Source organism: Puma concolor, chromosome B2, assembly GCF_028749965.1.
Source record: "Puma concolor isolate L17-30 chromosome B2, mPumCon1.1.hap2, whole genome shotgun sequence".
NCBI classification, from domain to species: Eukaryota; Metazoa; Chordata; class Mammalia; order Carnivora; family Felidae; genus Puma; species Puma concolor.
In genome coordinates, this window is record NC_141671.1 from 92225030 (window position 1) to 92252505 (window position 27476).

The 27476-nt window shown below is 34.2% G+C and overlaps 1 protein-coding gene across 3 annotated transcripts in view; it reads right to left on the bottom strand.

Moving 5' to 3' along the window:
• The window catches only part of ASCC3 (activating signal cointegrator 1 complex subunit 3), a 373037-nt gene that overhangs the window by 111272 nt on the left and 234289 nt on the right, over positions 1 to 27476 (bottom strand). For all 3 annotated transcript variants that reach the window (XM_086707498.1, XM_025925165.2, XM_086707497.1), the window contains exons 20-30: positions 26800 to 26976; positions 22759 to 22984; positions 21107 to 21261; positions 18601 to 18699; positions 16575 to 16743; positions 13587 to 13807; positions 11776 to 11861; positions 10180 to 10346; positions 9926 to 10071; positions 9682 to 9802; positions 7056 to 7198 (exon numbers count right to left, since the gene is read on the bottom strand). In XM_086707498.1, coding sequence (XP_086563624.1) covers positions 7056 to 7198; positions 9682 to 9802; positions 9926 to 10071; positions 10180 to 10346; positions 11776 to 11861; positions 13587 to 13807; positions 16575 to 16743; positions 18601 to 18699; positions 21107 to 21261; positions 22759 to 22984; positions 26800 to 26976 — 1710 coding nt within the window. The remainder of the gene's footprint in view (positions 1 to 7055; positions 7199 to 9681; positions 9803 to 9925; positions 10072 to 10179; positions 10347 to 11775; positions 11862 to 13586; positions 13808 to 16574; positions 16744 to 18600; positions 18700 to 21106; positions 21262 to 22758; positions 22985 to 26799; positions 26977 to 27476) is intronic.

Here is a 27476-nt window from a genome sequence, read left to right on the forward strand (position 1 = left end):
CTCTGCTCTTATCTCACTCAACTCCCATTAACATTTAAAGTAGTTAAGTCCTCCTTCCTTCACAAAACCCTCTCAACCACACACAGTGCTATGGGACTTTCCTTACTGGCATCACCTTCTCAGTGCCCTTTGCCAGCTCTTCATTTTCTACCCAAGCTCTACTGTGAGTCACTCCAAGCCTGCCCTCTGGTCCTGCACACTCTATATCAGGGTCTCATGTGCTTACCTGGGTGTAAAGGCTGCTTCTATGCTAACGTTCCCAATTCACATGTTCATTTCACATCCTCTGTGGGTTATACAGACTTCCTATATCTAATTGCCTTGAAAATCTTAGAAATACAAATTAACATCCAAAATATTAACTTTTTTGTTTAGAGTTACTAACTGGGGAGCCATTCTTGATTCTTTTCATTTTCTCAACCTCCATTTTCACTATCAGCAAGTCCTACTGAACTAGGTCACCACCATCATTAATTCCATGCTTAACTTCCAGTTCAATCCATTTTCCACTAAGCAGCAAAAGTGATCTTAAAATAAAATTGGAGTATGTTATCTTCCTAGCTTAAAATATTTTAATGCCTTGAACACCCCTCCCTTAGATATCTGCTTGGTTTATTTCCTTGCTTCCTTTAGTTTTCTATTCAAAAATACCCTCACCACAGAGGTGTTCTTTACTTATATCAATGTAAAACATTCTACTACCACCCTTAGCACTCCCTATTCCCTTTAGACCCTGCTTATTTATTTTTCCATAGGAATTATCACGTTTTGACATATTTGCTTATTATCTATCTATCATCTCCACAAGAATGTTAATTCCATAAGGGTAGAAAATTTACCCAATACACGGAGGGAGGTCAAGAGACATTTCTTTAATGAATGAATAAATGACTACTTTCCCATACTGTTTAAAATCTAAATCCAAACTCTGTACGCATGGGTCTAAGGTCTTACATGAGCTGGCTTTTGCCTATCTCTGAAACTTAACTTATACTACTCTCCTCCTAGCTTATTCTGTTCCAGCTGAGCTGATCTCACTTCCTTTAACATCCTGTTCCCTTTACCTGAAATGCTATTATCTTCTCTCTTAGTGTAGCTAACTTGTTCTTATGCTTTGGGTCTCAGCTTAAATGTTATCTCCTTAAAGAAGTCTTCTCTGACCATTCTTTTTAAAGAAGCCCCACCTCCCCTTATCATATTTCATTTCTCATTTTATAGCAATTTTTATAACATTATTTGGTTTATCATATATATATTTAAAAATTTCTATCTAGTTGAGCTCCTCGAGAATTGGGATCAGTTGGCTAACCTAGTGCTTGGTAAGTTGTGGATATTCAATAAATATGTTACATAAATGAACACTTTACAAATTCTGGTAAGAGCTGCCTACTGACTTAAGTTAGAGGAATACTCTTATGGGTATTTTTGATGTGGGAGAGAAAAAATGCTTAACTATGTGATACTAGGTAATCTTGAAACTGAAGTTACTGATCATGAACTAATGCCATCTGATCTCTCTAGCTATACATGTTGGTGTGCCTGGCAGCAGTCCATCATTGGTAGAAATAAAAGAATCAGATGGAAGAACATCATGAAAGGTAGTTCATGAACACTCCATGTGTATGCCTCTTCCTTCTGTGCTATCCCTAACTTCAACCCACCAAAGCTTCCTGGAGTATTTCTCATGTCAAGCTGACTGAGGAGAAAAAATACATATATATACAAATGACAAAAGACTTTGCATGAGATAGCGCCACCATCTGAAGTACTGTGATATGGTGTTATATAGCTCCTTTTGGGGATGACCCTAAAAACAGCTAAGTGTCAAGTATTTTCTCTGTCAATTTACTGCAAAGAAGAGATGATGTGAATTACGATCCATGCTTTGATCTGTAGCTACTGGATTAGTCAAAGGGTCAGAAGCATGGCAAGAGCGCTATTGGAGGACAGGTGGCAAGAAAGGCACAAGTTTTACATGGAAGAAATTTTAGAATGGTCCCAGAACAGACTACCTATATCCCATGAAGATGTTTACCAAAAAGTTAACAGAAGTGTAGATAATGCTATTAATAATCAAGTGGGCAAAATGACCACTTCTAAGGATATCAGGTGTTTTGTGCACAGATCCCAGTGTTGTGTGCAATGGGTTCATGTACTAAGTGGCTCCATGGTGGAAGAGATGAAAACTACACATGGGCTAAACATGGACTTCCATCTCCACAGGTGGACCCAGCTACTGCCACTGCTCTGTGCCATTATGCCACCAATGCAAACAGCCGTAGGCCCATTATAAAGTACCCTGACCAGGGGACCAGATAGCTATCTGGCAGTAAGGAGATTATATTGAACTCTGTCACAGAGGGGCACCTATTTGGGATGATGTCTAGAATGGATTCTGTTCCAGCCTACCGAGTGCTGCCAATAGCCTCAACAGTAGGATTACTGAACACTTTACACATCATCTAGTATCTCATATGATAATGTTTCTGACGAAGGAACTCACTTTATAGACAAAGATTAATACAGTGGATGCCATGGGATTCACTGGTCTTACTGCATCCCTCATCACCCAGAAAGAGATGGCTTTATAGATTAATGACCCAGAATGGCAGCTGAGAGACACTGCTTTGTCAAGGTTGGAGTGCTATCTTATAAAATGAGGTGTATGCTCTGAACTAGTAATCATTAAATACTATTTCTCTCATTGCCAGAATATATAGTTCCAGGAACCAAGCAGTCAATGTACAAATGTCTTTTGCAGGGGCGCCTGGGTGGCGCAGTCGGTTAAGTGTCCGACTTCAGCCAGGTCACGATCTCGCGCTCTGTGAGTTCGAGCCCCGCGTCGGGCTCTGGGTTGATGGCTCAGAGCCTGGAGCCTGTTTCCGATTCTGTGTCTCCCTCTCTCTCTGCCCCTCCCCCGTTCATGCTCTGTCTCTCTCTGTCCCCAAAATAAATAAACGTTGAAAAAAAAAAATTTAAAAAAAAAAAAAAAAAACAAAAAAAAAAAACAAATGTCTTTTGCAGTCAGCAGCTAATAAACCACTTGGAGAATTTTTGTTTCCCTTCCCTATAATTCTAGCTCGGCTAGTTTGGAGGCTTAATATCCAAGGGATGTAACAATTTACTTAGAAGCTAAAATAGCCACATCTCTCATTCTATGGGGTGAACAATCAAAATGTGGTCATAGTGTAGTTTAGGTGACCAATCCTGATAAAGAAATTGGGCTGCTGCTAAGCAATAAGGAGAGGGAAAAATTTGGATGGACCCTAGAGAAATCTTCTCACATTACACTATCCACTTGAAAAATTAAGCAAAAACTTTTAAAGCCTTATATAGTAAGCATATATAAAAATCCAATTTCCAGTGTTTCAGGAAGGTGGGTTTTGGTTACTCCACTGGACAAAAAAAAGCTTAATTAGCTCAGGGGCTGGTTGAAGAAGTATATAGGTGATGGATGGTAGAAAAAATAAATCACAAATGTCTGTTTGGCTCCCCAATCAAATATGTTTGGTCCTGTGTTGCAGGAATAAATGCTGTGGCCTCTACCTTTGCTATCTCATATATTTTAATTAACATATTTTACATTATTTTAACCAATCTCATTTCTCTTTCCTCTCTACCCTCCACTTTTGAATATAGCATGTATGGGTTGTAGGTAACTTTATAATTTAGTCCGCTGGCTAGAGCATATTGAGATGAGATTGTAAAAGAACCAGAGAATGACTGGATATAACCAAGAAATCTAGGACCGATAGAGTCATGAGGAAATTTTCAGTTGTCTGCCTTGGGGAAAGATGAGTGGATTTTGGTTATATGAGGGAGAATTGGGTTAGCTGTTAGAAGGAAAATTTTTTATTTTTTATTTTTTTAAAGTGTAGGTATGAAGAGAATGGTGTTTGATGAGTTTGGGCAGGTAAAGGACTATAAAAGACTACTGACAGACAGCCAGCATTTGAATATCTCCCCCCCTGCATAAAGGCCAAAGAAGGGAAGATATTCTCATTCCTGCTGCATGCTTGAGGCCGAAGCTCGGGTATTCCAATGTTTCTGTCTTGGACTTGAAAGTTGAGAGAATGATGTAAAAGCCCAACAATCATTTGAAGTTAATGGTGGAAGTGGTGGTCATCAAACTGAGAATCCAAGGGACATGGTAGCATATGCCCACACACTTCTGAAATCACCGCAGAAAAGTCTTCCTGATGAGAACTTTGAAAGAGCATTACTTTGGGGGTTTCCTTATGCTGCAGTATGATTTTACATCAATGACACACTTGAAGGAGTATTTCTGCTTCCCAATACTTTACTTTGATAATTTACTTTGAAGAAGATAGATGGATTTTTTTTTTTTTTTTGACTTTGCTGACCTAACCTACCTGGTCCTGCCACAGAACACCAATCTGAAACTGTACAATAAGCAGCGACAGGAATTGTCACTAAGCTTCTAGTCCAGGATATTATGGCAAGTAACTCTCATAAAGATTACGGTGTTAAAAAGTCTTCCTATTTTAAGGTAATTAGGAATTCAACAACTGAAACACCTATGTTATAGGTTTTTGGTATAATCAGATTGAATCTGCATATCAATCAGTTGCAAACTCTTTGAAATCTTGATTTTAAAGGTGATGGCTTTTAGAAGAAAGACTAAAACAAAGCCTGGACGGTCCTATTATTGTAGTGTGCTTGGTGAGATACAATGCCAAAGAATGGTATAATTTCTAGCTGTCTTATTTTAGCAGTGAAAATCTACAAAATAGCAGAAACCATGCAAACAAATTCTATGGTTTCTAATTAACCTTGGTGATAAATTTTTGTGCTGATAAAAAACAAAACACAGAGAAGTATTTCTACACAATGGCTGAGCTATCCAGTTGCTTAGGTCTCACACGTTAAAATAAAAAACAAATAGTAAGTGCACTCTAGTTTGGAAGAGCACATAAGGTTCACATTTGAGGTTAGTATGAGTCACATACGTTCTAAACACACAGCCTTTTATAACACATGCGCACACACACACACACACACACACACACACACACACACAAATACACTTTGAGCAAACGTCCCAAAATGTGTTCAATAGGTATGTACTTTGTACCTTGACTTCAAAGAAAAGTCTCCATTTGGAACACTTTAAGAATAAGACCCAAGAGAAAAAAGATTGAGCCCAGACAGATGCTGCATATGAACCATCAATATTCCCTACATCTACTTTTCACCATTTGCATCCTAAGTTCAAGATACCATTTAGACACAACAAGGTGACTATTTGGACATACTAAGTGAATAACACAGGACAGGAAATCTTTTGACAAAATTATTTTTATCTTAAGTTATTTATCTTAAATATTTCATATATACACACAAGTAACATTAAGGAACTAACATTAAGGAAGTAATGATGAAACTTGAGAGATAAAAGGGTAGCTGTTACTCTACTTAAAGGATTCATGTGATACCTTTTACATGAAGCTAATATTGGGGTCTGCTACTTATCAGTGAATAAGGTCACCTGCAGGCATTTCAAATTATTAGTTAATACATGACTATAATATATATATATATACAGTATCATCTACCAGGTCCACTAATCCTAGATGAGTCATGAGAAGTAGAAGGGGAACATATGCCAGCTGCTGAGACTGGACACTGGTGGGTTAGAAACACTGTTTTGACTGTTCTTCAGGCTGCATGAGATCAGAAAGGGGTGATATGGTGGGAAGAGGCAGAAAATGCAACAATTTTATTACTGATTTTATCTGTTTTTCATCATAATTCCAACTAGAAAAAATATTTTTTAAAAACTAGGAAAGCACAAAAAAGGAAAATCACTATATATAAATCCATGGAGAGAAACAGGAATATCTACATTTAGATGTAGTGGAAGGAAACACAAAGAACCATATTAACTGATTGTACCACATAAAATGCAAAAACTACTTGTAAAAAGCTACTAAGACAAAAAGACATGCAAGGAATCAGCGAAATTAACTAATAAAAGCAGATGAAAGATTAATATGTGTGTCTACGTATGTAGTCATAAATATATACGGAAAAAAGTGGTATCACACTAAGTTTCAGGAGTGCATGTTTTAATTTGGTAAGGCTCTCATACAAATCTTTAAGAAAATGCTGTACTGCAAAAGATAAAACCTCAAAGGAATGAAGACACAAAAAAGAAAGAGACAACCAATAGCAAACAAATCAGAGAAAAGAAAGTCAATCAGACAAAAATCAAGGTGTACATTAAAATAATAATGAATGTTTTATCTATAATATATCAACAAATTACAACATATGAGGATGTAGTAAAACTGTTACTCTCATACACTACTGACAATACACATATCAATGGTGGGGACATTAACTGGGATGTGCGTTTTGGAAAATAATTAGCAGTGTATATGAAAAGCTACAAAAATATACACATTATTTGACCCATTGCATTTTAAGTTAGAACTCTACACTGAGGAAACAAGTCTAAATAAAAACCAACCATAATAATAAAAGTGCATGATTATCTAATGATAGAGGAAAAATACAATGGAATGGCCACATAATAGAATTGTATAGACATAAAAAATTTTAATTGCTTCAAATTTCACTACTTGGCTACAGGATAACAACAGGTTTTTAATTTTTATACATTTAGTGTTTTCTAAATTTTTGAAAATGGTCATATTACACATTTTATAAGAAGTTAATTTTGCAAAATTGATTATAAGTTGCATGAGGGCAGTGAACACTCCAATAGAAAGACAAATATGCATATTATAATATACATAGCTGATGATGTTAAAGGGAAAACATATGGAAGTAAATATGGAATAAAAATACTTATTTAGCAGGAAAATAATGGAAGAAAATACATAAAAATATTAAAGGTGTTAAGGTGGCAGTATTATGCATTTCCTATATTTTTCCCCAAATTTCTGTAATGTTATACTAAACTTTTAGTATAGAGTAAAACTACACATCATTAAATATGTAATTTTCATTAATTATAATACAAACTAATTTGACATGGATAAGAAGTAGAAATAAAATATATTGCTTACCTCTCTTTCATCCATATTCAACCACTGCTTTGGATCTTCTTCAGTAGCCAGAAAAGCTATCAATTCCAAAGCAGTAAGACGAGTTTGACGTCTTGACGAGACAAATATCAAAACAGGTTTGGCTGGAGAATGGCTTCTAATTGCTATTGAAAAGTTGTGGAAAATGTGGACAATAAGAGTAAGCAAGCTACTTACAACCAAATATGAATGTCATTAGGATATGAAATGGATGATACAGGAAAGCTAGTATCATTGATTTAAATAAATTCTTAATTTAGTCATGAAATTCAGCATTATCTGTGGTACTACTTGGATCTGACAACATATTGGAGAAATGACAGGAAAGGAAAGGTAGCTGAACCTACCTACGAGGGCATATTGCCTGGACAGGGGAAGCTGAACTGTGTCAGCTCCCAGTTCTACTCTGAGTTGCTGAGGAAGGTAACACAAAAGCTGAGACTCTTCAATAAAAGCTGTATATGAATACTAAATCTAAGGTTGAGTTTTCTGAGTTGTGTTTCTGCTCACCTAAGCAACGATATTATAGAGTTAACTGGTCCTAGGGTTGGGGGAGAGAGTTAGGTCCTACCTAGTGATGAAAACTCTCTAAGAAAAGCTCCTTTAAATTAAATTTCCTTTAATTTTTGTCATTACTAGTGAATGGAATAACTAAGAGAGAGTTTGTGGGGCACCTGGGTGGCTTAGTGGGTTAAGCATCCGACTTCAGCTCAGGTCATGATCTCACTGCTCGTGAGTTCCAGCCCCGCATCATGCTCTGTGCTGACAGCTCAGAGCCTGGAGCCTGCTTCAGATTCTGTCTCTGTCTCTCTGCCCCTCCTCCACTCATGCGCTCGCTCACTCTCTCTCTCTCCCTCAAATATAAATAAAAGCATTAAAATATTAAAAAAAAAGATTTTATATCAATAAACTAGTCAGAGATATGTCGAATGAAGGTTTTACTTTTCTCTAAAACATATGTGTAAGGTTTCAAATGGAAAGATAAGAGAATGTAGAAGAGAGCTGAAGAGAATACCATGTCTGAATCTCTGTCTGAGTGACAGAGATTCACATGGAAAGTAGACACACAGAAGATACAATGAATAGTTTGAAACAGGAGTAATTTGACTGAAAGAAAAAAAATTACCTAAAGAGCCACATAAATCATCTGACCTAACTGGAAACAGGGCTTCTTTACATTGGCTCCGAAATACTGATAAGATGGCACATATGAAATTAACACTTAGGTGTACAAAGATCTCTTAACACAGAGATATTTAACAGTTTTACATAAAAAAAATTCAACCTTCTGTAATTTCTTGTTTGAAATGTGAGCTGCAGAATTTCTTTCTATAGGCTTGTTTCTTAACAAGGATTATAATGAAAATGTTGACATGAACTTCACTATATTTATACTCGAAGAGTAAGAAAATAAAGCTATAAAATCCTATTTCTAAACTCAAAGAAATACAGTGATACACTACAGGTATAATAAACAGTTTATAAGGACAGCTTCTGTACTGATATCATATCTAGAGAAGTGTAAGTATTTCAGTTATTTACTATTGATTTATATAACACAAATGCTTCCTTTCAACCATTGGTATGCAATTGGCCATTCCTTACATAAACACAAGCAATCACAACAATACATACCGTGAAAAATAAACTATCTTATTTCTCACTCACAGTTTATCAGAATATTACAGAATATAAATGGTAGTGCTTTGATAAATCGTATTAGAAATACAATGTTTAAAATACACATATTAGTACAATATTGGTATCATTTGTACACATAATCATGAATGAATCTGTCTCTTTTTTTAAACCTCAACATTTAATGGATTTTTGCTGCTGCAAGAACAGGTGTGGCTGAACAGCTCACGGCAGATTTATTGTTCATTAGTGATTTTGTACAATGCTTCTGTGGAGGTGTAAATAATCTGAACTGCCAAGATTGGTCTCTAGTTCACAATCAATACTTTGCTTCTGTCATCAGGCTAATTACAGCAGCGAAAAAGTCACCTCACAACTGTCACCTCACAATCAACAGCAGTTCACACTAGAGAATTTATTTTGGAGGTTATTTTTAATTGATATAATAAATATTCCTTATGCAGCCTAAACAAAACATGTTTCAATAAAATAGGAGTGTTATTCTTAAATCTTTCCTGCTTGCCTAATCTGTTAGAAAAGGAAAACCAAAAAATGAAGCAGAATGCTGTTAAAAAAAAAAAAAAAAGTATTGAAATTTGTAAGTTTTAGGATTTCTGGTAAAAATTAAGATTATGTGAAAAAAAAAATTAAGATTATGTGATTTTTTTTTTACACTTATAGTTCCTATTTATCATTTGTTCAAGCTACTACCATAAGAAAATAACTTAATAGATTAAGAATGATTTACTTTTTAAGAATACATTTTTCTACTACCAACACAGTATCATCTACAAAATCTCTCCAATTTTCAATAGTTAATTCAACACACATTTTCTTTCCTTAACAGCTGAGGTAAATTGTTTTACACATTTGTGGAAGTTGGAACAGTACCGGCATTTCAAAGAAACCCAAATTATCTCGAATGCATTTAATGCTACCATACAAATTACTCCAAGGATCTGAAGCTTACCTTGAAATGTAGGCTTATTCATACTAGCCATACGAGGACAGTAATGTTGACCTGGGAAGCCTTGAATGTGAACTTCCAGTGGAACTGGACGTACTGATGGTCGGAAATTGAACAAGCCCATCTAGAGTAAAAACGAGAAAGAAATCATTTTCTGTTTTCCTATTTAAGTGTATGTAACAGTGTCTCATTAATATGGCCACCTAAGCCACACTATTAAATGCCTATTTATCAATCTTCCATATACCTGATGAATGTTGAGCCAATCAGCAAGGTCTCTGGCATTAGCTAATGCAGTAGATAGTCCAACTATTCTAACAGGCTTCTCTGTGTGTGATGAGATGAAATTTGTTCGAGATACAATGACTTCTAGAACAGGGCCTCTTTCCTCCCCTAGGAAATAGGAATAATACATGTTAATCATTTAACAAGTCTGACGCTGGCTGCTGCAAGTATGAGAGTCAAAATGTGTAAACTGGCATCAGATACAGTGGTACCTACCAAGCAGATGGATCTCATCTATGATGAGAATAGTGACTTGCTTCACATAGTTCCTATTTTGCCAGCTTCTACTGACTCCATCCCACTTCTCTGGTGTAGTGACGATAAGGTCAGCCTTAGCAATGGATTTCATATCAGGAGTCACATCCCCGGTTAGTTCAATAACTCTGGAAAGGAAGAAAATGATCTTTTTCTCAGAAAACACATGCCCTTGGAAAGGTAAAAATTTATCCTTCAGAATAAAATTTTATAATGCTTAATACTACTTTATCTCCCCTTGATTTCTGAAATTTTCTGAGTCCAAAATATGTTTCTTAAGAATTGTAACAGAACATATCAATTGAAATCACTGATAATCTAACTTTCATGCAGATATGCAAAGGTGTCAAACTTTGCTATGATTATGTTTACAAAGTCTCTGCTCTATGTGTTTTTATAGAGCTGAACTCATACTTCCTTCTCCATATGTTGGAATAAACACCTTTCTAATGAGGGAAAGTGTTAATTTATTAAGACATAAAGAGGCATTCACTAAGAACATAATTACGTGTAAGCTTCATTTCTTTTTTTAGACTAAAAATTTCTATAGATACTATAGGTAAATCCAAACATACTAGGACATAAACAAGATATGCTGGGGCAAATATGTGCTACCTCATTCTAAGAAGACCTCAGTTTTATAGTGAGAAAGAGGGAAATCTGAAGGCCAACTTTAAATTTTAGGTAATTACTAAATAATTTTTATATCTAACTTAATTCTAAAAAAACAAAAAAGGGTAAGACTAGTTTCCCCAAGTACAGTGTTCCCAAAGCTTTTGCTTATTTTTATTCATTTTTTATTTTTGTATTTTATTATTTTGAATATGTAATACATTCACGTGGTTCAAAGAATGTGTGGTGAGCAGTCTCTGTCGTATGTCTATCTTCCAATCACCTGGTCCTTATTCTAAAGCAACAACATATATTCTTTACCATTTTTTAAAAAAGTAAAAGATAGGATACTTTACTTAAAAACATTTTCTATAATATCTCTGGAGATCACTCCTTCAGTATATAAAAAGTTCATTCTTAATAGAATGATACAATATTTTGCATTGTGTAAATGTACTATAATTTATTTAGTCATGTTCTATTGGACACTCAGGTTACCTGCAACCTTGCTAGTAAAAACAATACCACAATGAATAAACTTGTGCAATACTAAAATATTCTTTAAAAAGTCATGTTCTTTAACGAATTTCTATTTTTTGGTAAGATTATTTATAAGCAAAATGCCCTCAGTGTGATTTCTGGGACTTACTGCGAATGATATGAAAGGAAAATAAAGAGATAAAACTTATTTTTCTTTAGTTTTAGAATTTAAAAATTATGAGAGAATTATTTTGTCAAGTATTCATATTAAATAATTAAAGGACTTTCATTTTTCAATACTAAAACAATGGGAATAGTGATAACATTTTAACAGTAATTACAATACCCTTAAATAAAAGACTATGAAAATCACTGTAAAAGCATTCAACACTTTTGTGAAAATCTTTTATTTGTTCATCCTTTTAGGTTACTTAAAACACATCTTCTGATAAAGCAAGAACTTACTTTTTACCAAGTTTTTCTTCTATTCTAACTTTCCAATCATCCATTCTTTCACGTACAAGAGCTTTTAAGGGTGCAATGTACACTGCCTGAAAACAGAGGGGAGGGTAAAAAGATCTCATGAAAATAGTAACATCATTTTCAAATAAAGGTAAACCCCGTAAAATTCATCCACATACAACAGTGTGTTTAAAAATGTATCTTATATTACTGAAAATTTAAAATTAATGGGGAAGTTACTAACTTGCTCAAATTACCCTCATCCAAAGTAAGACAGAAATATAAGACATCATAAAATACTGACATAGAAAATATTAAATATTTTTTAAAAGTCACTGAAGGTGTTTTAAGTATTTTATATTCTGATGAAAATAAGTTTTTCCTGTTATTATGATCAAGATTCTAACTCCTCCATGAAAAAAGTTACTACTTTTGAAATTCTAAAACATAATCTGGTTGTTTAAATTTTATTTTATTTTTTTTATTTTTTTTTTAAATTTTTTTTTTTCAACGTTTATTTATTTTTGGGACAGAGAGAGACAGAGCATGAACGGGGGAGGGGCAGAGAGAGAGAGAGACACAGAATCGGAAACAGGCTCCAGGCTCTGAGCCATCAGCCCAGAGCCCGACGCGGGGCTCGAACTCACGGACCGCGAGATCGTGACCTGGCTGAAGTCGGACGCCTAACCAACTGCGCCACCCAGGCGCCCCTGGTTGTTTAAATTTTAATGGAGATTTTATGAAAAATGCTAGTCATATATTCTACCTTTTCTTAATAACAACAATTGGTCTTTAATAATCCAAATCTATATACAGAATATTCAGTGAAAAAAAAATATTTCCCTTATAAAATGTTTCAAATTTATAGGAGAGCTCTACTATTGTATTAACAGGTCTCATAATGGATCAAAAACCACAAAATAGACTGAGAAGTAGGAAAACTTCAAGCTAAGCAGAGAAGAAAAGTCGCTAATTGAAAATCACTGAAAAAGGAAGTTAAAACATTTCTAAAATAATAAATGATGAGGAAAACACCACATAATTCCAATCACAATGTATGAATTAGCTTTCCTGAAAAATATGTACCTCTAAACTATGAGTATGTACTTCACATTTCAGGAAAGCATAAATTTAAGACTTGACTTGCCACATTACTTTACATTAATAATATGGCATTTGCAGAAATGTGGAATAAAACTGCCTCTGTATTTCCTGTGTATAATTAAACTGTATTTGTTTAAAGATTAGGATTTCTTTTAAAAAAAAATTTTTTTTTACATTTATTTATTTTTGAGAAAGAGTGAGACAAAGTGTGAGTGGGGGAGGGGTAGAGAGAGAAGGAGACACAGAGTCAGAAGCAGGCTCCAGGCTCTGAGCAAGTGGTCAGCACAGAGCCTGATGCAGGGCTTGAACCCAAAAACTGTGAGATCATGACCTGAGCCGAAGTCAGACGCTCAACCGACTGATCCACCCAGGTGCCCAGATTAGGATTTCTTTTATAGCAAAAGGATGTGAGTAAAAGTCATTATTTATCTTATAAATATGGCTATGAATCAGGTATCTTATAATGAGAAAAAGACATGTGGAAATTGACATGTACATTAGAAATCTAACTAGAGAACTCCAAAGTTTAAGATAAGTTTTCTTCTGGCCAGTTATCTAATACTGATCTGGTCCCCTGCACCCCCACCTCCTGCTCAGAAAATTCACTGAGAGAGTGCTTGTGTCCTGATGTGTATTTAGAACTGGCTAGTTTACAGATTATGAACTGCGTTTTCTAATTTAATGTAAGCATGTGATTCTTTCAAACAGACCTTTGAAGTAGGGTACTTGTTGAAGACTCTGAAAATGGCTAATTCAGCAGCAACGGTCTTTCCTGATCCAGTGGGTGCTCCAAGGAGGACATTACAGTCTGTGTGGTACAGGGTATGAAATATTTGTGTCTGCACAGGGTTAAAGTGGCTAAAGTTGTATAGTGCTTCATATGCTTCACATCCCAAAGCTGTGATTGGTAAAGGCTGAAGATCCAGTAATTCTGAAAAGATGAAACACGTACTGCCATTAAAAAAACTGGAAAAAATGCACAATACTGAATATTGTCTCTTAGGAATAAATTATAATAATCTGTAATTCCTTAGAGGGGGAAAAAAAGACTTAACAAAAATTTTTATATACTGTTACATATCTTTTTTTCCCTGTTACTACATCTATAATATTGATGAACTGGACACTTTTCTGGGGGAGTCCCCATATACCGAATATAATGTCATACCTATATCTATCTATCTATCTATCTATCTATCTATCTATCTATCTATCCATCCATCTACCTACCTACCTATATTGCTCCTCCCAATCAGGAAAGTAATTTGAATAACAGGTGAACGAAAATATGCATGGTATAGAAGAAAACTAAATCTACCCCTATCTGTAGAAAAAGGAAAACCACTTGCAAACTTCAGTGCTAGAATGGTTACCAATAAGAAATTTCCTTTGATCTGTTAGAAAATGGACCAAACCAGAATGGTTGAGTGAGCTATTGCTCTAGCCAATGTAAACTAAACTAAAAATAATTAAAGGAAGAAACTCAGGGGGGAGTTTCAAATCAGAGAATGACTGGGTACAAAAGAACTGCACTGAGAAAACACATAACAGAAAGCCTGGAGAATTTTCTTCTCAAAAATTACACTTAAAAATAAAAAGCTATTTTTAAAATATTATCTTAGCTCCACAGCTCTACTCTATTACATAGGTACTTGAGAGCTAACCACATGTTTTCATTAGCAGATTATAATCTCCTAAATTTTCTGTACTACTGAAATCAAGAAGGGAAGAAGTCTTACCTTGCAATGCTAATCAAGGCATAGACATATTCTTAATAGGAACTAAAAAATAAACATTTTGGTATATATCGATTGTCGATATATATTGTTGATATAAATTAAAATGATTGACTTCTATGAAAGTTGAAGAATTTTCTTGGCTGATTTAGGTTCAGTGAGGCACCATATGCACACATGCACCCACGCACACACCCGCATGCACGCATGCGCGCGCGCGCACGCACGCACACACACACACACACACACACACACACACACACACTCAGCCAAATAGAACCGGGAATCACTGAGGTTACATCATGCATTTATAGTATCAACTGAGATGTCACGGTGGTACATTTACTGCTTTTTAAAATGTAGTTAGAAGTCAACTAATTATATAAATAGGATGATATGTGCTTGGCCACTCAACAGAGAGGTGATAAAATGAGCATTAAAATATAATGTTCATGCACGTTAAAATCGAGTACTGAAGTCAGAGATCTACTAGTGATGATGGTAGCATGTATTTTTAAACTAAAGCACTAAACATCGTTATGTATTCTGAGATTCTAGATATCATATAAGGCATATTTGATGGAAGAAAAGCAGAAGGGTCCTCTTCAGTGAGTATATCAGTAGATACTACAATCTCATTATTTCTCTGTTGACAAACTTTTTTAGTTTTATCAACATATCCAAGTGGTTTTAAGCTGTAGTCTAAAGTATTTCCCTTTAAGATATGTTAAGATAATGAACAAGGTACCCATTTGACAAAAATGGCAAAGATGAAAGTCACATTAATGCCTTCTTTCATTTCCCAAAGGATTGTGAAAAATATGTTAGTATGAACTAATTCTTACTAACTAACTAATGTTCTTACTAACATTTTTATTTTGAAAAAACAAAGAGTTTGTCTTCAGAGGAATTATATGAAAAAAAAATTGACCTTCAATTTTCTATAAATTAAAGGCCTCCTGAAATGAATAATTATCAATTATGAATTCTCATTAAGAAATAAACTTAATATAATAAATTAATAGCTCAATCTAAAGATTTTTTTAAGAGCCCAACATGGGCTTGAACTCATGACCCTGAGATAAAGACCTGAGCTGAGATGAAGAGTCAGAGGCTTAACTGACTGAGCCACCCTGGTGCCCCTAAAGATATTTTTGAAATAGAATATAGGCCACTGGAAAGTATCAATATAAACATTCATGAAATTTTGCTCCTTTAATAAGTCACAATATAAACATACTTGCTCATGTTGCAAAAATCTAAAATGGATTTTTGTTAGTTGACAATGAAAAACTGTTACATGATACTGCAGATTAGTATATACCCTTTTATCATATTACTGTGGAGGAACAGAACTAATAAAAATGGTACTTGTTTGTTGGATGCAAAGTGACTTGAGGTATAGTGAATGTATTCTGTAGTGATAGTATTATCTAATTCCTTAATATTAGTATTTGTTTTTTTTGGTGTAGAAGCACACTGTATGGAGGGAAAAGAACCTATAATTCACTTTAATTAATTCATTTAACATACTAGAAATAAGTTTAAGTAAACAGTAATAAACGCAAAGAAAAAGTATACCTCAAAAGCTTCACAGAGAGCACAGATTAACACTTGCAATGGAAAAGGAAGAAAATATGGAGAAATTGTAATGATTATATGTAAAAATAGGGATAAAGGCAAAATAATACAGAAATAGTGAGTCTCATGCTTATTAGAACTATGAGATTGAACTAGACTTACTTTAATGTTTTTGGAACTAAAACAAAATTAAGGCCCACCATAAAACTCTACCAAATGTATATATAGCAATCTATTTTAGAAAGTATCTTTTCAAACTATATTGACAAATAAGTTGGATTCTGATTCAGATTCAGACAACTTTTAAGTATAGACAATTGCAACTTTAATTAACACAACACTTCTGCAAAATCAATGATTCAAGTTACTATTCAATGTTACCTGTATGAGGAGGATGTCTCTCTGGTAGAATCAGATGTTGAAAGTTGATAATGCATACAGCCTCAGCTCCTAACCATCTATCAGACACTGCTCGGATGTAGTATTGGGAAGGCAAAGGCTCAAAAATAGGGATTGTAAACACCAGTAGTTGAGCTTCTTTACTAATAACCTAATGTGAAATAAAATCTCAAATGAACATGAATATGCTAATGATAAAGGCCTTCTTAGTCTATGGTTAAGACAATGATATCTACAGCAAGAGGTACTAAAGATAAAGAAAATATCTTAGATTTCTAAATAGTCGAGATTTTCAGGCACTTTAGAAATGTGTAGGTGGTTTCCTTCTGAGGATACCTGATATTGTTGAAAGTAAAATTTATACTCAATTTTTATTATTTATATATGCATATCATCACATATTAACAAGTTACCAGTTTGACTCATTATCAGAATTTCCCAAACTTCATGCATTAAATTACTCAACTTCATAATTTTTACCAAATTATTTACTTAATATTTTTCTTTAAATTCTATTACTACATTAAGTGAAATAAGAGGAACTAGCATAAATAGAAGGTAATCATGAACACAAAACATTGCTGTGAAATTCTACTGCTGTCTACCCAAGGTTCCCAGCCTGAAGCTTGCTTTCTCTTCAATAAAAAGAGAAATCATGGATGAAGCATCACAGTTAAAGATATGCCAGCATCAAATTGAGTCTTTCTGCTGTTATTTATGGAAAATTTTTTAAAAATGCCCTTTTATAGACACTTCTCTAAAGAAGACATCCAGATGGCCAACAGGCACATGAAAAGATGCTCAAGTCTCTCCTCATCAGGGAAATACAAATCAAAACCACACTCAGATATCACCTCACGCCAGTCAGAGTGGCCAAAACGAACAAATCAGGAGACTATAGATGCTGGAGAGGATGTGGAGAAATGGGAACCCTCTTGCACTGTTGGTGGGAATGCAAATTGGTGCAGCCACTCTGGAAAGCACTGTGGACGTTCCTCAAAAAATTAAAAATAGACCTACCCTATGACCCAGCAATAGCACTGTTAGGAATTTACCCAAGGGATACAGGAGTACTGATGCATAGGGGCACTTGTACCCCAATGTTTATAGCAGCACTCTCAACAATAGCCAAATTATGGAAAGAGCCTAAATGTCCATCAACTGATGAATGGATAAAGAAATTGTGGTTTATATACACAATGGAGTACTATGTGGCAATGAGAAAGAATGAAATATGGCCCTTTGTAGCAACATGGATGGAACTGGAGAGTGTGATGCTAAGTGAAATAAGCCATACAGAGAAAGACAGATACCATATGGTTTCACTCTTACGTGGATCCTGAGAAACTTAACAGAAACCCATGGGGGAGGGGAAGGAAAAAAAAAAAAAAAAGAGGTTAGAGTGGGAGAGAGCCAAAGCATAAGAGACTGTTAAAAACTGAGAACAAACTGAGGCTTGATGGGGGGTGGGAGGGAGGGGAGGGTGGGTGATGGGTATTGAGGAGGGCACCTTCTGGGATGAGCAATGGGTGTTGTATGGAAACCAATTTGACAATAAACTTCATATACTGAAAAAAAAAAAATAAAATGCCCTTTTTACTCTGTGAGCCAATACTCTTTAGTATTTTGTTTTTGTAACACCTAAAGTTATTAGTTTTAATTTAATAAATAACCTAAAGTTAGTAATTTTTATTTATTTAATTTTATTTATCTATTACATTACTTATCCCATCCATTTGACATATTCCACTCCTCTGGAAGTCATGCCTTAAACCATGATAAAAATTACAATTCAATTTCTCAAACTAAGATCACATTGAATATATGAATACAATAACATGCAATTCCTGTTTTCTTTAAAACCAAATAGAAACATAAAAAATAATAAATAAAGCTTTAATGGCATTATGAAATTGTAGAGAAATAGGTAAAAACAGAAATTATTTAGTTCATATTTTCTTCTTTCTATAATAGCAACATAATAATAGAGCAACACACCCATGTTTACCTGTTTTTTTAGAACTATAAAATACTCTGAATGATAAATATGGTCATTTGTAGGATCTTCTACCCAAATCCACCAAGGTTCTCCTACTGTCCCATGGACCTAGAAAAAAATAAGATTCTAATACTATGTATATTTTAACTCAAGTAAGGGATATTGTTGACTGCACACCCAGCAGCCATTTTTCTCTAACAGCTTTATTGATGTATAATTTACATAACAAAGTATACTCATTTAAAGTATATAGTTCAATGGTTTTAATATATTCACAAAGTTGTACAAACTCTTCCATAATCTAATTTTAGAACTACCCCCAAAAAGGTACCTTAAACCCATTTGCAGTCACTACGTATCTTCCCCTATTGGTCTGCAACCTTGACAACCCCAATCTGCTTTCTCTCTATAAAGATTTGCCTATATTGGACATTTCATATAAATAGAATCATATGTGGGCATCTGTGATTCACTTCTTTCATTTACCATGTTTTCAAGGTTCATTCATGTTGTATCATGCATCAGTCTTCATTCTTTTTAATTGACAAATAATATTCCATTGGATAGCTAGATATACTATATTTCGTGTATTCATTCCTCTCCCTCTTTTTTTTTTTTTTTTTCCCTAACAAAGCTCAATCTTGTTCAGTGTTCATTTTTCTCTAATGTGACTCAGGAGAAAGGTGACCACATCTCTCAGGATGATTTTGGTTAGTACAAGCCAATCAGCTTACAGCATCCTCCTTACAACAAACAGCTTGTGGTAAGGGATAGGCACATGCCCAATACCAGCCCAGTTAGACTGAAGAAAAAGTCTTCTAGTCCATGCTCTGGGTTAATGAAGTAGGGGTGTGTTTACCTTTCTCTGTTAAGTGTGAACAAGGAAGCATGAAAATATTTGGAAAGTAGCCAAGAGTGTAAGGACAGCAATATGATGGGCCCTAAATTATAGCATTAAATAAAAGACTCAATCACCTTTGGAGCCTATTCTACCTTTGGAACTTTTATTGTGGAAGACAATATATTTTCCTGCATAAGTCAGTTTGAGACAAGTTAGGTTTTCTATTCTTGTAGTCAACAGCCTTCTGATAGAGTTTACAATAAAAACAATTAAGTACACTATCATACTAATGAATTAAACCAAACTGTAAAAGATTTTCTATGGATACTGATAGAAGTAAACAGTGTGAAAAAAAATAAAGCTTTTATGCATTTTAAAAATACTCTATTAAATACAAAATGAAATATGAGCATATGGCTAATTTATATTTTACGTGAAACTTTGTTTATACAAATATTAAATATAATTTTCTATCATGTAGGTCTCACAGAAATTCTATGAAAAACTAATTATTATTATTATTACTTATGTTTACAGATGAGGAAACTGAAGAAATTACTGGTTAGGACAGTTTACAACCAGTGGTAGATTTGCATTAGGACTATGGTTGGGTAATTTTTGAGCACACTGACAAAATTAATTCATATTAAAGATGTACAAATAATGTCAGGTAATGTAGAAGGTATTTACTGAAACTGAATTAGAACCTTACAATAACCATGTAAAGTAGGAATTGCCACTACAATTACTGATTTCCTTGCCTTCCTCTACTGGCTTCTTGAAAGAAAGGATTGAGACTTACTTTCTTTTGTATCTACAATCTCTACTGTATTCTTTGTACAGTAACTGCTGAAAAGACAGACCTTTAAAAATTTTGACAGAATAAGAAGAGGATCAAGAGTAGATCTTCCTAAACACACACACACACACACACACACACACACACACACACACACACACACACACACACACAAACAGTAACACCTAAGATTTAGAAAGAAGAATCGAAGATATACAAACAGAAATAGGCATGTTATGGGTGCCAAGGAAGGGCATTCTCAAGAAGGACGAAGTATAGTGCTGAATGTTCAGAGAAGTAAAAAAGATCTGAGAAAAGTCATTTATTATGGCAACCAGTCAGTTTTTAGTAATCACTGAGAAAGTAGTCTCAGCAGGAGGGAAACTGGTGACCAGGAAGAAATACAGACTACTCTTTCTACAAGTCTAATGGTAAAGAAAAGAAGAGAATGATAGTTGGAGAAATATCAGGATTAAAGGGCTTGTTTAGCATGAAGAATCTTGACTTTTTTAATAGACTAAAATGACAGAGTAAGTAGGACTGGCAAAAATGAAGATACCAGAGAGAAAATTAAAGAAGACAGAGTTAATAAGCAAAGTCACTATGAAAGTGAATCACTAAACTGTTGTTCAATGCTAAATATTTAGGTCACCTAAGAGTTCTGGAAAGGTCTCATTGGTTGACATATTAATGTATTATACCATGTTTTTCTTGAGGATGATAGTAAATATTACTATACTGTTTAAAATAAATCTTCAATGTATCTTTTTTTTAGAGATTTTCTACATGCCTTAAGGACATATGTAAGGAGGTATAATTGAACCTGCAGTATAGACATTTTGTTTATCATGGATATAGATATTTTCCACTTTTACCTGATCATTCCAAGTAAAATCAGGACAGATGCTGAGCGTCACTCGGAGGACAGTCCGTGTGATGGGCTGAATGGATGCTTCCATTGTAACAGAAGGAATCTGATGAACACATTGTTTGACCTTGAGCCCAATATTCACATGATGCAGCATGTGACCTGTAAGGAAAACATCACATAGAAGAAATGTGTTCAGACAGAAAAAAAGCAATATAATCTGACTTGTAAATGGGATTTCAGAGAAGGTGGTTTTATTGCTTGTTTTATGATTTGCTACGTAGAATAGCTGACATTCTTGACCTGGCATGTTTGAATATTTTGTAATAGTTAACTTGAATTAGCAATTCATAGCTCTGAAAACCAGTATCAAGGTTTCTTCAGCTATTAATAGGGTTCTTAAAATTACTGAAACTTGACAGTGTTTAAACTACTATAAACAGTTCCACTTCTCCTAGTTAGCTCATGACATAGTATAAAAATATTCAGTATTTTGTGAAAACAGCCATTAATTTACACAAAGTCTATTTCTCAACATTATAACCATGATAGGAAATGTTTTGGTAATAAAACACAAATCACCCATCCAAACTCATTTCCAGAAAAATGCTAAAATATAAAATATGGTCACATAGCACATAATTAACAAGTTATACATATTTTCATGAATGATTAGATTCTGAAATAGTTATGTCTGGGAATGCCAGGGTCGGTGGGGGGGGGGGTCACAAACAGATGTGACTAACTATAGACATTTTCCTACTTCAGTTCAAGCAATTAAGTGGAAACAGATTATATTTAATAGTATCAACATTTCTTGTCTATCTAGGTTCTTCGTAATATAATTTCTTAAAGCAAGATTACGAACAGATCAAAATGTTCTATGTTCACCAGAATCTGAACTAAAGTGATTTTCCTTATTTTGATACAACATTTACATGTTACTCCAGTGTGAGTGCTCTCAACTTCCTTCGTTAATATTCTCAAGTTCTCTCTATTTCATTGATACTTCCCTTCTACCATTCTATCTTGAAAGTGTTCTCACTATACAAGTGAAATAACTACCTCAACCTCTCTTTACATCTTTGGACCTTATCCTTATCCCTCCCCCCTTATTCCTCCTCAGCCTGACTCCCTTCATGTGTAATGTCTATTCTGTTCTGAATGTGAAATATTAACTAGTCAATACATTATACATTTGTCCAATAAAATGTTCAGGTACATGAAAATGTATGGAGAAATAATTTTTCAACATCATATAAACACAGAAGAACAAATGTTATTTACATTTGATACCAACGTGATTTAAAATGGTAAAAATTTATCTTTTTTTTTTTTTTTAATTTTTTCAACATTTATTTATTTTTGGGACAGAGAGAGACAGAGCATGAACGGCGGAGGGGCAGAGAGAGAGGGAGACACAGAATCGGAAACAGGCTCCAGGCTCTGAGCCATCAGCCCAGAGCCTGACGCGGGGCTCAAACTCCCGGACCGCGAGATCGTGACCTGGCTGAAGTTGGACGCTTAACCAACTGCGCCACCCAGGCGCCCCAAAATTTATCTTGAGTAATGTGAAAATGCACAATAGTTCTCTTTTATATCTAATAAACTTTTATTTGTAAAGAATAATACATTAAAACACTTTTGCTTCCTTCTTACCTATTTCATCTTTCCTCATGTCTTTCAGCTTATCCACAGTAAGGTTTTTTTCTTCTAATCTTGTTAGAATGTGTGGTGGTAACACTGAAAACTGTCTCAAAGGGCTAGCCCAACCCCAAAGCCTCTTGTCAATGACTTTACTAAGATTCAGGAGCCTGTAGGTCATGGCAGGCCAACGTTTCCTCAGAGCAATTTCAAAAAGAGCACGAACAATTCTAGCTGCATTCTGAAGAATAAAAAGAGGGTCAGTAGTTAGGTACAGTGTACTTGTAAATTTGTCAAATTTGTCATTCACACCCAGTTTTAAAAGAAGTATGCCAAGTTGCACCCTTTAATTGTAGGCAACATCTATTCTCATATAACCCTATTTATCTTGATTATTTCTACATAAGAATAATTACATCCTTCATATGTGGACGTTATCTTGTTTAATTCTCAGATGGCAGCCTCATTTCCAAGTTTTCAGGAAGCTCCACCCTACATCCCCTAACCAGGAATGAAGGAGATAAAACGTATATAAAGTACTTAGTATGCTGTTGAGGCCATTTAGAATATAAGAGACAGTCAAGGATATTCTTGGGTATATAGTGGAATGATTATAAGTCTACTTATGAAAATAAGGAGGACTTTGGGATCCAGTCAGATGGAAAAATTAGTAAGAGAAGAGTGATAAAGGAAGTACTGATGAGTGTAGCTATCTGTATTAGTGGCTCTCTAAAAACCAAGCAACATATTAACAGCATTATGTATCTAATTTAATCTATTATCTCATTTAATCTTTGTAACAACTGCATTTGATTGATCTTGATATTATGATTTTACAGATGAAGATACTAGAGCTTGGTATGGTCAATAATTTGACCAAGATCACACAGATAGTTTGTGTCACAGTATCTATTCAAAGTCAGGTCTAAACAATTCCAATTTAACTCCAAAATTCTAAATTCGATGGTCAGGATAATTTCATTAATAGACATATAGAAAGCTACAATGTTTGAAGCCTATTAAGCATCTCCACAGTTAGTTTCTATTTGTTTTGCCCTCTTCCCTCTATCATTAACTTTGCATATTTTTACTGAAGATTGTTTTTAAAGTCATGAACTTGGAGATACCTCATAGAATTTAATGACATCTATATCTGAAAATGAAGACTTTAAAAACTTCGATTTCTCTATCTAAAATCTTCACTCTTTTTCTTCTCTTTTTATTATTTTGACCAAGATCGAAGTTATGAGGTAAAAATGATCATAAGAGTTAAGGGATTTGATATTACATTTTATATAAAATATGTATTTGTCTCTTAACAAATTCAACTACTTTTTATCAGTATTAGAAATTTAAGAACAAAAATGGTACTTAGAAGTATAAGGACAGTTTGGATACCTATTAAAAATTACAGGATGGCTTTTATTAAGCCAAGAGAATGATAAATGAACATTTTGATTATTATCTCTACCAAAGAGATTTTCTTCTTGCATCATTCCTAGCTGCTCTTGTAAGAACATGCCAGGCTAATTTTCCCAACTGTATTTGAAAGTATGTTATTTTTCTATGTCACAACCTACAGTTGTTCCCTAAAAGCTAAAAGAAATGGAAGGAGGAATCCCATGTGAGATATAAGCAGGCATTTTAATCTGGAATGATATAAATTGAGTGAGCATAATGATTAAAGTCTCTAAAATGTGCAGTTTAGAGAAGCTAAATATAGGATTCTTTATAAAATCGTAGAATATTTGAGCTAAGGATTTATCTCGGGCCTGAGATAATCAAGTTTTAGAAATACAGAAGGGATGATTACTATTTTACAGAGCTGAGAGGGTGTTTGTGGAACTGTTGATGGCTTAAACTTAAAACATAAACTCAAAAGTAATTTATCCCACGCATTCAAGAATAATAAACCCACAATAGCCATTTAAGAAAAACCAGGATGCTTTGAGATATAACCTTAATTTTCTGAGACTGACTTTCTGAGCACCAATCATGAAGAAACCGTAAGTTTTACATTATAAAGCAATCCATCTGTCAGTCTTGATAATCTTGAATCAACCATAAATGGGCCAGATTATTCATCTTGAACCCAGAAAAGCTTTAACTTTTAGAGAAGTCATTAACTGTTTCAATATAAAATCATTAGAAAACATAAAATGACACTATAATATTATTTTTCAGAAAAACAGATAAAAGAAGTTAGACAATGGTTCCTATAGAAGTCACAGAGTTTTGAGACTATATATAAATTTTTATGGCAGGAAACACATGTCTTCCAAATGCAAAAGGAAAAGGAAGTTTTCACCACATCCACATTTGCTTTACAGAGTATATGAAATCACCTGGTTCCTTGGCTACTTTGATTAAATTACTGAATTCATTCAAATTGCTTGCCAATATGTCTTGGTTCATGTTTGCAAATATTTCATGTTTATAGTTATCTTAAAGCACCCCTGAGTATTTATGGCTGTTAATACTAATTTATTTAACACAAACATACTTTTTCTATATAAAGTTTTTGAACAAAACTACCAACATAAGATACATAGCAGAATCATTTCTATATTTATAATAAGATTAAGCTTTTATTTTTCCTTAACTTACAGGAGGCATTACTCAATAAAATATGATGAAAAAGGAATTTTTTAAAATTTTATTTTATTTAAAAAAAAATTTTTTTTTAACGTTTATTTTACTTTTAGACAGAGACAGAGCGTGAACGGGGGAGGGTCAGAGAGAGGGAGACACAGAATTGGAAGCAGGCTCCAGGCTCTGAGCCATCAGCCCAGAGCCCGACGCGGGGCTTGAACTCACGGACCGTGAGATCGTGACCTGGGCTGAAGTCGGACGCTTAACCGACTGAGCCACCCAGGCGCCCCTAAAATTTTATTTTAATTACAGTATAGTTAGTATACAGTGTTATATTAGTTTCAGGTGTACAACATAGTGATTCAACAATTCCATACCTCATACTGGTGTTCATCATGAGAAGTGTACTCCTGAATTCGCACCCTTATTTCACTCATCCCCTCACCCACCTCCCCTCTGGTAACCATCCATTTGTTCTCTATAATTAAGAGTCTGTTTCTTGGTTTGTTTCTCTTTCAAAAAAGGTATTCTTGGGGTGCCTGGGTGGCTCAGTTAAGCGTCTGACTCTTGGTTTTGGCTCAGGACATGATCTCACAGTTAGTGAGTTCGAGCCCTGCATCAGGCTCTGCACTAATGTGCAGACCCTGCTTGGGATTCTCTGTCTCCCTCTCTCTATGCCCCTCCCCTGTGTGCACTCTCTCTCTCTTCCAATCTCTCTCTCAAAAATAAATAAACAGCTTTAAAAAATTAAAAGAAAAAGGTATTTTTGATTAAGAGTATGTTTTTAAATAAAGGTCTAGAAGAGAAAACTCATTTGAAAGGTAAATACTGCAAAAAATAACCTATTTTACTTCACGTGAAGTCTTGAATATAAATACTACAACATTTTACACTACAGCATTTAAAAAATATATATATTTAATGAGCTGTCATTTAGGGAATAATTTTCTTTCAGTTCTCTATTTTTAAGTATCACCAAAAGGGAAAAAAGATTATTATTTTTTTTTATATCAGAGACTTATCATAGTGAACATGTGGTATGAAGTAGTTATTAAGCCTTATTTAATGGTAAAAAAATGTTTATATTTCTAACATTTGGGGTAAGCTACAAAGGTTCCACAATCTTTTACTTTGCTTGAAATATTCATGTATTATTGCCTTTGTAAGTAAAAGAAATGTATCATGTAAAGCAGAAAAACACAAATGTTGATATTTTTAAACTGTACAATGAAAACAGTAGCAACATCAAAAGAGCCAAACCAACCACCAAATCCCACTTCCATTTCTGATCTAATAGCATAGGTGGCATAAAAGATGTGCAAATTAAATACAACTAGTTCTGCAATAAAATGGTAATTGCTAGCATGTCACAATGCAATACGTTCAGAGTATAGCATGAATTAATTTCTTGAGTCTCTAGAAGTAACCAAGAAAGGGCAAACAGGAAGGGAGTAATATTCTTACCTGTGCAACATATGCAGAATCTGATATAAGGGAGAAACTGTCCATCTCTCCTCGGCTGATATAAGTTTGAAGTAGGATGTTTATTTTCCCATAACTGTTCTCTACACCTCCAGGAGCCGAGAGTTCACAGAAATTGTTTAATAAGGCATCTAGCTCTTCTATTTCCTCTTCTCTGACCTGGAAGAATCAATGTTTCTGTAAGATTATTTGGGATGATTTATTGAAATTTTTCATATTGAAACTAAACCATATTACATATTTTTTTAAAGTTTCCATTTGATGTAATGCAACATTTTTCTTTTGTATACTAATATATAGTAATTTTTTCATAGGTAGCTAATAAAATACAATAAGAAACTATCTTGAGGCTGATACAATTACATTTTATTATTCATCACCAATATTAAAGTTGCCATTGACATATAAAAATTTGATATGCCACAAAAATTAAATCTTCTGACCTCACCATCCTTCAGTTGATGAGATTTCATATTTTATTTGACCAGAGTAAAACCTCTGCCCAAATGGATTAGGGCAAACTTGAATTATCTTCAAATGCATTCATTACAGTCATATATTTTTATATGGTATAACACATTCATAGCTTAAAGCTGTGAAGTACTATGATTCACAGTATTAAAGTTTCCACTGTTAATAAGATTAAATTATAATACAGG